The 13,888-nt window shown below is 42.3% G+C and overlaps 1 protein-coding gene across 1 annotated transcript in view; it reads left to right on the top strand.

Moving 5' to 3' along the window:
- Nucleotides 1-819: 819 nt before the first annotated feature.
- Nucleotides 820-13,888, top strand: part of ADAMTS19 (ADAM metallopeptidase with thrombospondin type 1 motif 19) — a 152,988-nt gene continuing 139,919 nt past the window's right edge. The window contains exons 1-2 of the mRNA XM_075526976.1: nucleotides 820-904; nucleotides 1,896-2,506. Coding sequence (XP_075383091.1) covers nucleotides 820-904; nucleotides 1,896-2,506 — 696 coding nt within the window. The remainder of the gene's footprint in view (nucleotides 905-1,895; nucleotides 2,507-13,888) is intronic.

Here is a 13,888-nt window from a genome sequence, read left to right as displayed (position 1 = left end):
GAAGTGATGGGTTTCCATAGAGAGCTGCGTAGCGGGGGCAAAAGGAGTTTAGAGTCAAATTACACACAACCAGGCAGAAATGGTCAATCTCTGCTGCTCCCTGAATTTGATGCAAAGGCTGTGCAGAACGCGTTGCTGGCGACGGGGAGGAGAGGAGCCCTTCCTGCTGTCGGGACACACGCGGTGCGTGCCCTGCACGGCCCATGGAGGCGGGCGGGGTGCGAAGCGCGGCCTCCCGTGGGCCGCGCCCGCGCAAGGTGCCCGCGGGGCGCGACCGGGACCCGGCTGCCCGCGGAGCCGCCCAGGCGCCGGCCCGCGGCGCGGCGGCGGGATCGGGGGGGGGGGGGGGGGGGGGGAAGGAAGGGGGCCGCGCCGGGTGCCCGCCCGGGCGGGGCGGGGCGGGGCCGGACGGGACGGGCCCGGCGCGTCCCGCCCCGTGGGGGCGAGCGGCGGGCGGGGGCAGCGCGGTCGCCGCCGCCGGGGCGCAGCTGCCCGCCCGCCGCCGGGCGCTGTGTGCGCGCACGGGCCGCGCTCCTGCCTGCCTGCGCCCGCACACACACGCGCACACACGCGCACACACACGCACACACACACGCGCACCCCCGCTCACCCCCGCCGTGCGCTGCACGTCCAGCGCTGCCGGTGCTGCCCGCCCGCCCCGCCGGGACGCGTGCTTCGCGCCCGCCTGCAGTTTCTCCGCGGGCGCCCAGGTGGCTGCGCGCCGCCGCGATCCCCGCCCGGCCCGGCTCGGCTCGGCTCGGCTTGGCTCGGCCCGGCCCTCCCTGTCCTGCCTGCCGGCGTCCCGCGGGCGCGGAGCCGATGGGGATGGGCGGGAGGATGCGCCTGAGCCGCGTCTGCTGCGTTTTCTACCAGCTGTGCGTGCTGTCAAGCGGGCTCGCCGCAGGTAAGTGCGCGCCTTCCGCGGGACGGGGCCGAGCCTCGGGGCGGCCTCCGTGCCCCGCCGGCTGCCGGTAGCCGGTACCTGCCCGTTCTTAAGCGCCTTAACAGCAGTGCCCGTCCCCCGTAACCGATGGGTGGTCAGATAATGCATGCCTCCACTGGGAGAGTGCGTTGCAATGCACTCGTCTGTACGAGATACTAGTTTTCATACGCAAGCCTGTCATCACAGCAGTGCTATTCCTAGCGTGTGTAGGATGAATGTGTAAATGAAACTGTCTTCTCTCTCAGGCTGGTGGAGATTGTGTGTACGCATATGTTTATAAACATAATGCTGGTATGCTGGGAATTTTGGTTAAATTGTGGTACCCTGTGTGTAATGCGCAGACATCACTAGTTAGTGATTATAATTCAGTTCGATTATAATGATAATGAGGATACAGCATGCGCGTGCATCTGCCACTTGCACGCGCACTCGCAAATGTGCGGCCGTGGGGTGTGTGTGCATTTGGCTGCACTTCTGAAAACATAGTGGGTCTTGCAAAACATGCTGAGAACAAGGTTGAAATTTTCCGATTTTTTTGTTTTCCCTGCTAAAATAAGAAATTTTTTTATGCGTATCAAAAAGTTGCCACTTTGTCTAAATGACGCAAGGTTTGTGCAGCATTCCGTGCGTGGAGGTGGTGGTCATGAAGAAGAACATCCCTAGCTACTGGTACAAATGCAGCCCAGCTTGAGCTCCAGCTCTCTCTCAGTGTTTACCAGGACCATGGTGTGTCCCAGACCCCTGAGCAGGCACAGAGACATCTAGTGGCTGGCCCGTCTGTGTAAGGACAGGATGAAAGGGCCAAACGGAGCCCACTGTATTTTGGGTGGCATGCTTGGTGGGCTGGGAGCCAGAAGGAGGGTGTTGTGGGGGGCATAGGGTAGGTTTCTGGCAGGTGCTGTGTGCTGCTGGGTGCTCCACTCATTTAAAGCATCTGCTGGCTTTCCCACAGGTCTCCATGCTTCAGAAGAAACCGAGGAGTGGGAGATCGTCTTCCCCGCGTTGTGGAGCAGGGGCCAGCAGGAGCCGGCGGGTGGCAGCGGTGGTGGTGGGGGCTGCAGCGCCGACCCCAGCTGTGGGAACCAGAGCAGCACCCTCAGCACCCCTGTCACACCTAGCCCAGTGGCCGGCAGTTCCCGGGAGGTGCGCTCAGTCTCCTCCTCGGTGGAGGGGCAGGCGCAGGCTGTGGGGGAGGCGGCAGAGGAAGAGGACACTGAGGATGAGTATGAATCTCAGGAGTTTTACCACTGGTCCCCTGTGCCCCAGGGGTCTGGTGCTGCCTCTCAGTTGCCACCACCACCATCCCCCCCCCCACCGCCTCCAGCAGAGGACGGAGATGAGGTGCTGCTGAGGATCCCGGCTTTTGCTCGGGAGCTCTACCTGCTGCTCAAGAGGGACAGCCGCTTCCTGGCTCCTGGCTTTGCCGTGGAAGAGCGGCTTGGGGGTGAGGGCAAAAGCCCACCCAGTGCTGCACAGTCGCAACCTGAGAGAGCTTGTTACTACAGTGGTGCTGTCCTCCGCTACCCGGGCTCCTTCGCCTCCTTCAGTACCTGTGGTGGATTGGTAAGACGACCGTGCATGCAGGGGTAGCACCAAGGTCTCCATCTAAGTGTCAGCTTCATCTGTCTCTTTTCACTCCCATCCCTTTCCTAAGGTCGTCTTTCATATCCTCTTGGGTCCTACCTCTGTACTTATCCTTACTTTTAACCATTTTGCCATTCATGCTTTTACTAACCCACTCTTAATTTTTCTCAAATCCTACTTCTGCCTTTATCCTGTAAAGCTTTGATGTTCTTTGTCCCATTTCCAGATACGCTTTTGTCTCTCAGTCCCAAACCGTTCTTTTTTGGATCTTCTTTTTATTCTTATGCCATTCTTTCTTCAACTTTTCTCATCTCTATCCCTAATTTTATCTTGGTCTGCAGTGTGTGCCTGTAATTAGTTACCTCCGTGCTCACTCTCCTTCCTTTTCCCTGTATCATCATCTCCTCCAGTCCATCTGTAATCCATTTGTTCTTCATCCCCATCCTATATTGTAAAGTTATCTTTCTCATCTGTGTTATCTTCCTTATCTTCTGCATCTCAGTTTTCAGACTGTTCTGTCTTTCCTACTTCTAGCAATACTTACATCTGCTTTCTCATCTTCATTATTCCTTTTCTTTCATTCCTCTCATCCCTGTGGCCTTTTTTCTCTACCTCACAACTTCCCACATGTGGTACCTGTAGTTACTTGGATTTGGGCTCCGTATCCTTCTTTCCTTTCAGTTCCTCTATAGAAGTATGCAATGAGTATGTTCTCAGCAGAAATGTTAATACAGTCAGACCTTTTGATTGGTGGCATACCTCCCTTATTTAAAACAAATTTCACCTGCTATAATTTCTGGTGGGTCAGTCATGATTTTTACTAGATAAAGACCAGAATTAGGCACTGACAACAGCAATGGGATCCAGTGAGCTGCAATCCCAAGATACTTGGGGGTTGATGGAAAGAGTAGAAAGCAGCTGGGATGATGTAAAATGCTGGCAGGATTTAAAACAAAAACAATTATTACTACTGTTATTCTCATTTTGGGCCTTTATATAGCATCATAAATGCACACGCCTGTAGCACTTTACAGAATATAGAATACAAACAGTAATGGCGCTGGGGAGAGTTAACATCATCATGATCCTGGGTTTTTTGGGTGGCTAGATGGGTGTAAATCACCACAATCACGTGATAGATGTTTTCTTGTATTTCTTTCCAAATTTGAATGTCTAACTTGCTCCATTGTTGATTCATGAAGATATGCCTGCCTGGTTTTTATTTGCATGGTCATGAAGTGAAACCAGGTAAAATGTGGAAATTTTGACTGCTTATTCATTTGCCTGTTTGGACTTATTCAAAAGTCAAAACCCAAACTGAAAGTGATGGAGAGGGAACATAGGTGGATTGACACCAAATAAAATATTTGCCTGCACTCCTGCAAAGTGAAACCGCCAACTTTCACACAGCTCTAAGTGGTTGGCATCTAATTATTGACGTTCTGTCAGATTTTCCAAAGCATGGTAGCAGAATTAATTGTGGAGAAAAATACTGAAAGTCAGCTGAAGGTGGTTTGAAAGCAATCAGTTAAGGGATTTTTATGTTCTGGAAAAGCATTTGACTTCTGTATTTGACTTCTGGTCTTGTTAGAATTTTACTTCCTTCTACATTGCATATGGATAAAATTAGGTTAAAGAAAATCTTTGCAAAGAAATTGATAGAGGTAATTATCACAAATGTCTGCTCAAAAGTGATGTACATCATTGCATATGTGTAATTCCTTTGACTTGATTTATAAATTGGAATTCACTGTTTATATAGACCCCAGTTCCCTAGGAGCCCCATTAGTAATTTTTGATTCAGTCAGACTTTTCCTGGGATACCAGTTTACTTCCAGCCTACTGGCCATCTAAGCATGCATGCGCCTAGATCATGTTCCCCATTCAGAAAGCTGCAGCTGAAATATGAACTATTCTATGTATCTCAGATAAAACTGGAAACTGTTGTTGATGTTGACTGGTGTCATGATCCTCAACTGCATAGTCTTGTTTGCAGTGAAATAGTTAAGCAGCTGTTCTTCCTGAGAGTGTTGCTGCGTCAGGCACATAGTTAAAAAAAAATTGCACAGTGCTATTATGTCAAAGTTGTCATAACAAATCTTAAGTTATTTGTCATTCTTTATTCAGTCATTGCTTGGGCTCTATTACATATGTAAGTTGCTCTGTTTCCAAAAGTCTTGAAAAAACATCATACATACATTGCATATTCCACCCTGTTTCCTCTAGGCCTTGCCCTGCAAAAAGAGCCAAGCAATATTTCAAACTACATTTTCTCTTTTAAGATGTAAAAATCCATTGAAACTGGAACCTACAAATATTTTATTGTAGTTACCTCAATTAAGATTTATTTTTTCATTTTATATATAAAGAAATTGCAGAGAAAATATGGTATGAATGCCTTAGATATACTCTCATTTCAAAGCGTTGCAGACGTTGGGTTAGGATTACGAGGCTGCCTACACTTTAGGAAGCCAAACAAGTGGGCTATAAGTCCCTTAATATGCAGCTTAGATTCCACTCAGTAATTTTTCTTTTCAGTGTGAAATACAGCATCTCTGTCTAACAACAAAACTGCCACCATTCTGCTCTTCAGATGGTCACCTTTTAGTGAATGTCTTTATTCGCTGAGGAAAGTGACTGCAGTCTGACAGACAGCAGTGATTTTGCTACACAGGAGGAGGAGTGAAGAAGTGTAAAGGCCAATAGAAAAGGTTTGGCCATCGTGTGCCGGGGAAGGTTATACATGGCAGTACACGTGTGGCTGATGCTGTAGGGCTAGTTTTGTGAAAAGATACTGGATCTTCAATAAAATGAAAAAAAGGCCGTGCATAAAATTGCTGTGCCATCCAAGTTAGGATGTTGGTGTTGGTTCCAACTTCTCAAGGCATGGGGAGACCTGACATGCCAGTGACATTCAGGAAATTGGAAAAATGTCTATGTAGAAGTCTTAACAGCTCCTTTTATAGGCAGAAAGACAGAATAATATTGTTGCAGATGTTAGGCACCTTATCCCCTTCAAGTGGGATTTAGATGCTTTTTGAGTAGTTCACTAGTTGCAGTTGGGTAAAGCATGTAATGTACAGCACAACATTAAAGCTTCCCCATACTTGTTATTTCACAATTCTTGAGAGCTTCAGTAATATGTTTTTTCTTGAGCTGTTCGTCAGAAGCCAGTATGGAGGGGTGATAATAATGGGGTTCATAACATACCATGTTAAACATGTGAATATACAAGTGAAAAATGAGAGCTGTACTCCCAGATAATTACTGACCAAATTCTGACTGCCAGCATTGGCTTCATTTGGCAACCTATCTTGACAAATGAAGGAAACATAACTCAGTGGATATTTTCTAATCAAACTAAAGACTGGAGATATGCGTGGACTGTCTAGAAACTCCATCACCGTGACCTGGGTGTAATCTCAGAGCTCACATGATCAATGGTGACAGCCCTATCCAGCTCCTTGGTGAAACGCTTGTGGATTCTCACATCCTTTTGTAGCCCAATGGGATTGGCTGTGAGTACATTTTGGGATTCTGCAGTGGTGCTGCGGGAAGATTAATAAGGAGAGGTTTCCAAGAATTCTCCATCTGCATGCCGACTGCCTACTTGTTGTTCATCGTTAGCCAAATACCAGGATGTAAGCAGTCCTGCTGATGCCAGTGAGACTGCTCTTCTGAAAGTGATGAATTGCAGAGCTGGACCATTAATTGTTTAAATGGTCGTTTCTACTGCTTGCTCGTGTTTTGCCATAATATTTGAAAGAAGAAAAAAAAGCATGTCAAATGTTGTTGAAGAGTTTTATTTGTAACTGGTAATGTATATAACTTAAAACTGGTAGTTCTTTTAGAGCATGTTGTAGGAGAAACTTGCTGTGGACTTAGAATTAAGAAATCTGGCTACTGGTTCTTTACCGACAATCTGCTCTGCTGCTAGCATGGAAGTTGAAGTAGTCCCACTGCATTTCCCTGAAGAGAGCTGTAAACACGGCAAATGTGTGCTTTATTCCCTACTCCTTTCATTTCAGAAAGAGAGGCATTTAATGTAATTTTTTTCTTGGCACTGAATTGCTTAGATAGTACTCTATGGCTATGTGGTGACAGGCAGGGGTTTTCCCAAGGTTTCTTTTTTTTTTTGACTGAAGCAGTCTGCAATAGAGAACAGCTAGGTAGAGAAAGGATTTGAATGTCTTCTTATACCTCAAGCAATGGGATATGTTTAGACTGTTAGGAAGTGCAACCAGGAGCAAATGTATACACAGAGGATGGACAGAAGAATGCAGCTCCATACAGCTATGCTGTTCATCGCAGCACTTAGCAGGTTGTCTAACAGAACACGTGTGGAGAGCTGCCTAAACAGACAGCATTGCCAGCTGGGTTAATTTACTGGAGAGAAGCTTTGAAATTCGTCTGTGTGGTTCTATATTTTCACTGAATCTTAGGAATGCGAAATGGTCTATAGCATATTTATAGTTCCCTACATCCCTGAAGGGTCAGTGTCAAATACTATTTGCAATGAAAATTAATGTGCATTTTCCCAGTGACTTGAGTGGGAACAAGTCTTAACACATCTCCAATCCAATCCAGGGAAGAGCGCGCTCTAGAGAAGTGTATGGTGCTTTTATTAGGCCTCATTGCCATTAACAAGCAGGTATTTGAAAATCTGATCAATAGTTTATAGACAAGAAGTCACAGTTTTACTCCAGCTGTTATACATACATTTAAAGAGCACTATCCAAAGCAATGCTGCCAGCATCAGCAAAGCGATGGATGTCAGGAGATCTGTGTCATGCAGAGATGTGCCAAATATCATTGGACAACAACATTTTAACAAATACTTCTGATGGTAACGTCCTACTTTTACAATAAAACTGAAATAAATTAGGATATGAAAAAAACTATGTGCCTTCTTTGGCTAATGGAATGCTCGTATGGTACTTCAGTAAGATTTGGAAAAAACCTGAAGCACCTTTACAGGAAATGTATGATTTTTTTATTTCTGACACAAACTGTGTTTTGAAAATTAGTGCTATTAACTAATAGTAAGGGAATGACACATAATGGATTCAAAACATTTTAGTTTTTTTAGGATATTCTAAATTCACATGACCCTTAAATTTAGGACACATAATAGAGCTTCTACAAAACTGGAATTTTTAATTTTGTACCTATCCGTCGAGGATAGTCTGACTTTACAGGTTGTCTCAGAACAAGTAGAATGAAATTGTAATTGAACAATAGTAATAAAATAAAAAAATATTTTCTGTATTTCTAAAATTCTGCACACAGTCACTTTTGAGGATAGGATTCAGCCTTTTCGGAGGGTTGATTCTCTTGTTTTGACCTAGAGAATCCTAGAGAAGGATTTTAACCACAGTGTTTCAACATTTTTATATGATGAAACTCCCAATGAATATAGTTCTTAGTTACACTTCCTAGTGATTCCTGGAATGACAGTAGTGTCTCACATGCAAATATACTCGAATTTTTGAACAGCTTGGACAGTTTTGGAGAGCTGTACTGAACTGCTACCTTTTGGTTGTACAGCTTCTTTCAGTGGCAGTGCAATACTTAACCTGCTGCAACTCCTCTCCTGGCATAGGGTCAGACTAACTGGGAATGCATAGATTGTTTGCATTGGGTGTGAGTAGTGAGCCTGACATTTGCAGTGCAGTGCCCATGCAAGGTAGGTCCTTGCTTTTGTGGGACTCTCGGAGCCGGTGGTCAGGAGCAACTCCTGGGCTTCATGAATTGCCCTGAGAAGCTGTGCTGTGACAGGTTGTAAGCTCCTGGTGTAAGGCTCTGAGACTTCTTAATAGACTTCTCGCTTCGATCAAGCTGGAGGGCTACTACGCCATTACACGTCCTGGACCATACAGTACCAACTTACAAGCCTGACATGGGTTAAATACCAAGCCTGTTGTCAACCAAAAATAGTGCCCCTGCCTCCCCACTTCAGTGATGTTGCCATTACACATTGGTATTGAGTAACTTCCACGCCAGATGCTTTTCCGAAAGAAACTGGAGACAATTAGAGCTTCTTTTGTGCTGAGGATAAGTATTAGAAAACAGAGATCACCAACAATTTTTCATAAAAGGGGAAAAAAAAAAGATTGTTAGCAATATTCATGGTCCATTTGACACATACAGGCTAAAGTTTGACATTGCAGAAGGAGGATTATAAAATTAAATAGGATTATCCTTAAAGGCTGCCAGGATGAAATGAAGTACACACTCCGTCTTTCTATATACCCAGCTTCCTGGGACTGTTAAATGAAAGAGAGGACAAATACAAGCAGTAAAATATGTGTTTAGATCCCCTCTTTTTAAAAACTAGGGCTAACTCAAGACAGAAAGATGTGGGAAATCACAGGTGGGTTTTTTGAAGGCTTTTTCAGTTACCTATTTAGAATGCTAAACTATTAGTGCACAGTCTGCCTACTGTTGCATTGCAAGTTCGTTAAAGAAATGAAACTTTGCTGAGGGACAGAAATAAATATGTGAATGAGGGTACTCTGTGAATATCTGTGAGGCCACAAGTTCACCAAGTTTTGCTTTGCTGACTTTAACTTATACCTTATTTGTGTTTTAAACATCTTTAAGTGGGCATTAGAAAATTTGTCGTCAGTAGAAATAGGTGGGCAAGGTAGGGCATGAGTGGAAATGTCAGCCCTGAACAGAAAGCAGCTTTGCTCTGTTATGAAAGTGGGTTTCTTTGCAGAAAAAACAGAAGCACCCCTGGGAGAATAAAGTTGGACAAAAATTTGGGCTTCCCACCTCTGCATAAGGTAGAAGAACCAATGAAATGTGGTGGTGCTCCTAGGAGAATACCCATACTTTCAATGTATGTGCTGAATCTGAGCCAGGTTGTTCTTCCTGGATTTACATGGCAGTAGAACATGGGAGAGAGGAGGGCAGCCAGGCTTCTAGGAAGGAACAGGACAAAACAAGTTGTTTACATGAGATTACTTTGGTATGCTTAGGCAGAGACGCATCTTCCTCCAGCATAGGTTTATCTGCTGTTTTTGTTAATCTCCCTGTTATATTAAAATCTCTTCATTGTAATCTCACCTTGAACATCTAATGAAACACAACTGAAAACACAGTAGAGAAGCCAGAGAAAATTAAAATCAATAAAGTGACTATGGCCAGCTGGAATAACCACCATATACGTACAAGCAAAGCATTATTAACAAACATTGCTTTATCCTGCCTGAACAGCAAGTTAATTACAAACAGAACTACTAAATATGGTTCATTTTTATTTTTTTGTAAAGAAAAAGAGTACTGGACATGGTATCCCTTTAAATGTTTGATTAATGTCATTAAGAACCATAAACCAACAAAGATCTATGTAAAGATAAAGGACTAAAAACTCTTTGCTTCTGTTTTCCTTCTTGAGCTCTGATGCTGTAGTCTGTTGCTATTAATCTTTGCCTTTCTGGATGAAATATTTGGCTGGATTTTTGTTTTGTGTAGCTGAGAATTCTTGCTAATTGATAAGAAGGATAAGTCTTTTAAACATAGGAACACTAGTGTTAATGTAAAGCTGAAAGGTTTAGAAAATCGGTTTTGATTTAGGCTGAGGCTACATTTGAACTATAATGATCTCTGTTTCCTTTAATATTAAACACTGGGGCATGGTACGCGTGATGTTGGGCCAAGATGCCTCAGACCATGTGGTAATGATTCCTTTCTCCTTCTAAGAGCTATCCTATAATCATGTAATGACTCCATCCTGAGACAGGTTTGATTTGTGATTCCAATCCTGCTTATAATAGCCTGCTGTTCTCCTGAAGTGCTTGGTTTCCATACAAATACTGCCTTTGCAATATGTTTCCAAGCCATAATTAGAAATGAGAAATAAGCTATCTCCAGACTAGCTTTATTTTTAAAAATTGAGACTGTTGTGAATCACTTGAGATCTCTACCCATTATAATTAATAAGTATAAAATTATCAAGGTTATTTTGCAAGATACAGAAGTGAGATCATAAATCAGAAAAACTGGATAAACCCGTTAATGAGTAAAGTTTTTGCTTTAATTAAATTAGTAAAGTTTTGACCCCTATTGACCCAAATTTGACCCCAATTTTACTAATTTGAAGGTAAGTGCTTTAAAAAGAAAAGACAGAGCACTGAGCCTCTCCCAGCTACAACTGTTAAGGTTAGTGAAGTTAGCATTTTCTCCAAGTCTTGTATCCCTGACTTTTGTTCATATCTCATGATATATGCCGATTGTTTCTTCTATAGCAAATGAACCAGGATTTTTAAAAGAAACAAATATTCTCCATGCTGCAACCCTTGTAATTTTATTTTAAAAGCACTGTTCTTTGTCTTTCATTTTTAAACGATTTCTTGGACCTGCAAGAATGGAGATTCTTTTTGGTAGTTAATGACAAATTGTGACGGGGAAAAAATAGGAACATCCATAATTTCCAAGATGTAGTACGATAAAAATAGGGGAGCTGGGAAATAGGGAGGAAACAATAGAAAGCATCAGGTGTGAGAATCATTGTGGGGTTGATGGTAGGTGAGGGAATTAAGGAGAAATCTGTGAAAACTGATGGTCATGTAGAGGTAGCATGCAAATGACGCACATCTCTCTTTGCTATGTGATAAAGAGAGCTACCAGGGTAGAAAGGGATGAGTGGAAGCCATTTGGATTTGGGGGAGAATGAGATATTTGCAGAAGTTCTTCTGTAGAGCATGTGCCTTTCCTTGGTTTACTCAGGTCTCTCACTGATGACTTTAGGGACATAGCATGAGGGTTGGTTGGTTACTCCTTGTTTAGCAGAAGCAGCAATGTAATGGAAATAGTGTGAAATATGCTGAGCACATGCATGTGTGTGTTACATTGCATATCCAGACGGTAGTTGGTCAAACTTCTATAAACCAATAGTCCAAAATATCTATGTTAGATTTAAAATCAGATGTACATCTGTTGTGCATTAGCAGTTCAGTTAACCTTTTGTTGTTAACCTGTCATTGCCTGGACAATCTGGTCTTCTTGGTTATTTCTATTGCTTATAATAATTGAATAAATAAGCAAAGAAGTATTATTTGGAAGGGAAAGAATGAAGAAGATTTCTAGTGTTAATTGTAGAACAATGTGTTTAGAATGACAAATCAATATTGTAACATTAGTTGCTAATAATACATGCATCTGCACGTAAGTGAATAGAAGTAAAATTTTTTGGAAGCCTGTGCTGTGAATGTTTTTCTTGGGTCCACCAGTACTTCAGTCAGAATTATTTTCTGAATGAGTTTTGCATCCAAAAATGTAGAAATGTGCCCAAAACTGACTTGTGAAGTGATTTAGTTTCTGTGTGATTATCCTCCAACAATTGCATATGCTTGTTTTATGATCTCAGCTGTGCTACCTTAAGTTCTCATTAGATGTCAGAAGTTTAACTGGGTCAAGTCAGGTCAAGCTTATTTAGATAGCAGTATGTTAAGGAAAATACAGATATTTCTGCAGGTGATGTTAATTCAGCTAGGGACAACTTTTTATGATTCAGTACAGAGTAAATGTCCTGTTACATCCCTCTGGGCTTAAGGGGATGTTGGCTGGGAGAAGTGCCCAAGTAATGGCTAGAGCCGTTATAGTAATGCCATCTTTTATATAAAATGTTAAACTGTGCTTCAGATGTGCTTAAACTTCTCAGTGCTCTTTTTGTCACTGATTAGCCTGGTGATTGGATTATAACCTTGAAAACTCAGGTGTAACCCTGCTTCAAGGTTTCTTGTACAAAGTGCTCTGCTTTTCTTGTAAAGATGGGAGACAGGAAAAAAAAGGAACATGATAAAGGACAAAAGCTGAATGCCTATTATTATGGGATACAGCAGCAGGTGAAGGCTGATTTCTTATTCTTGGTATGTGCAGGGAACATAAAGCCAGGGTTGTACACATAGTCTCAGGACTTAATATTTAATTGTGGTCTTGCTTATTTTGCTTTTTAGAATTCTCTCTAGGCATAAAGCTGTCTGGACCTATGCTTCTGTTGTAAGCTCTGCATGAAACTCTTCTAACCTAGGTGATTTTTTAAATCTTTTGAGAATTTCCAAGCTTGTTGCAAGTTAGGGGACGGGAAGTTGCTTAGGTGATTCTATGCCTAGATAGATCCTCAATCTCTCTTGTCCTTCTATGACATAAATGGACCTCATGCCAAATATTTATTAAGTAACATATGAGGGGACTGAGGGAGTTAAAAGTCGAAGAGGGTTTATAGACTAAAATGGATACAATTATACATATAAAAAACTTAGTTTTCCTATTTCTGGCTGATAGTCCTAGCATGTTTCCCTTTTTCTGTCTGATCACCTGTTTCTTCTGTAGTAACCTATCTAAGGAAGCATAATAACAAAGATTTCTTCTGTGTCCCTTTGGGGTTTTTTTGCTTCTCATACTAAATTATTTGCATTGGAAATAATGGAAGGAAATAATTTTTTCCTTTCTTATTTCATTTTGGGTGATAGATCTTTTGCTTGTTTTATATAAACAAATTTGCTTAAAAGTGACCAGCCAGACTGATGCTACTTGGTTCAAGATGCTAATACCAGAACTCCATTCTGCTCACCATATGTATTCTTATGCACATAAAATCAAGCTCTCTAGCTTTTAAAAAAAGGAAAAAAGCCTTCTTCCAAAATCTATTTTATTTTCCTTTTAGTTAAAATAATAGTTCTTGAAAAATAATGAGGTACTGTTCCTTCTTTCATGAAGGTACCAGAACTTTAGTTTCTATGTGCAACAAAAGGTAAATTAATATTTTTTTCCCCAGAAAGGGGAAGGAGAATCTAAGCTTAGAAATTAAAGGAAAAAACTATGCATTGTTTGGAAAAAAATTTAGATACGAATTTCAGTTAGCAGTGGAGTCATAGAATTATATGACTTCTATGTATTTTTAACTTTTTTAAGCAATGTGAATCTAAAATGATAATAAATTGTGAGTCTTATTTATTTCTCTTAAAGCCACGAGTTCTGGATTCATGTAATTCTAGGTAAAGATATAAAAAGCCCAAGCATAACTTTATTTTATAGAAGGACTACCTTGATTTGTTGAATTATAGTTCTGTGCCCATAAATATAATTTATTTTCCTTTCTTGAATTGCTGTTTTCCACAGTTAGTAGTTTTGGCAAATTGTAGATTTGAACGAGACTGAGTTTCATGGAGTGTTGCCTTGAATTAAATAGTCTTTGAATGCAGTTCAGCCCCTCTCTCAGAAGAAAACCAAAATAATGGAGTCATGGATAGATATTTCAATAAGGATTAGCAGAGATTAAATTTCTCTATGGGCAATCATGGGCGGGTTTTGGAGCTGTGCTACATCCCTCTGTGGCTACAATGAAAGCACATG

This window comes from Mycteria americana, chromosome Z (assembly GCF_035582795.1).
Source record: "Mycteria americana isolate JAX WOST 10 ecotype Jacksonville Zoo and Gardens chromosome Z, USCA_MyAme_1.0, whole genome shotgun sequence".
NCBI lineage: Eukaryota > Metazoa > Chordata > Aves > Ciconiiformes > Ciconiidae > Mycteria > Mycteria americana.
The sequence above is the reverse complement of the archived record's forward strand: the minus strand, read 5'-3'. Positions and strand labels throughout refer to the sequence as shown.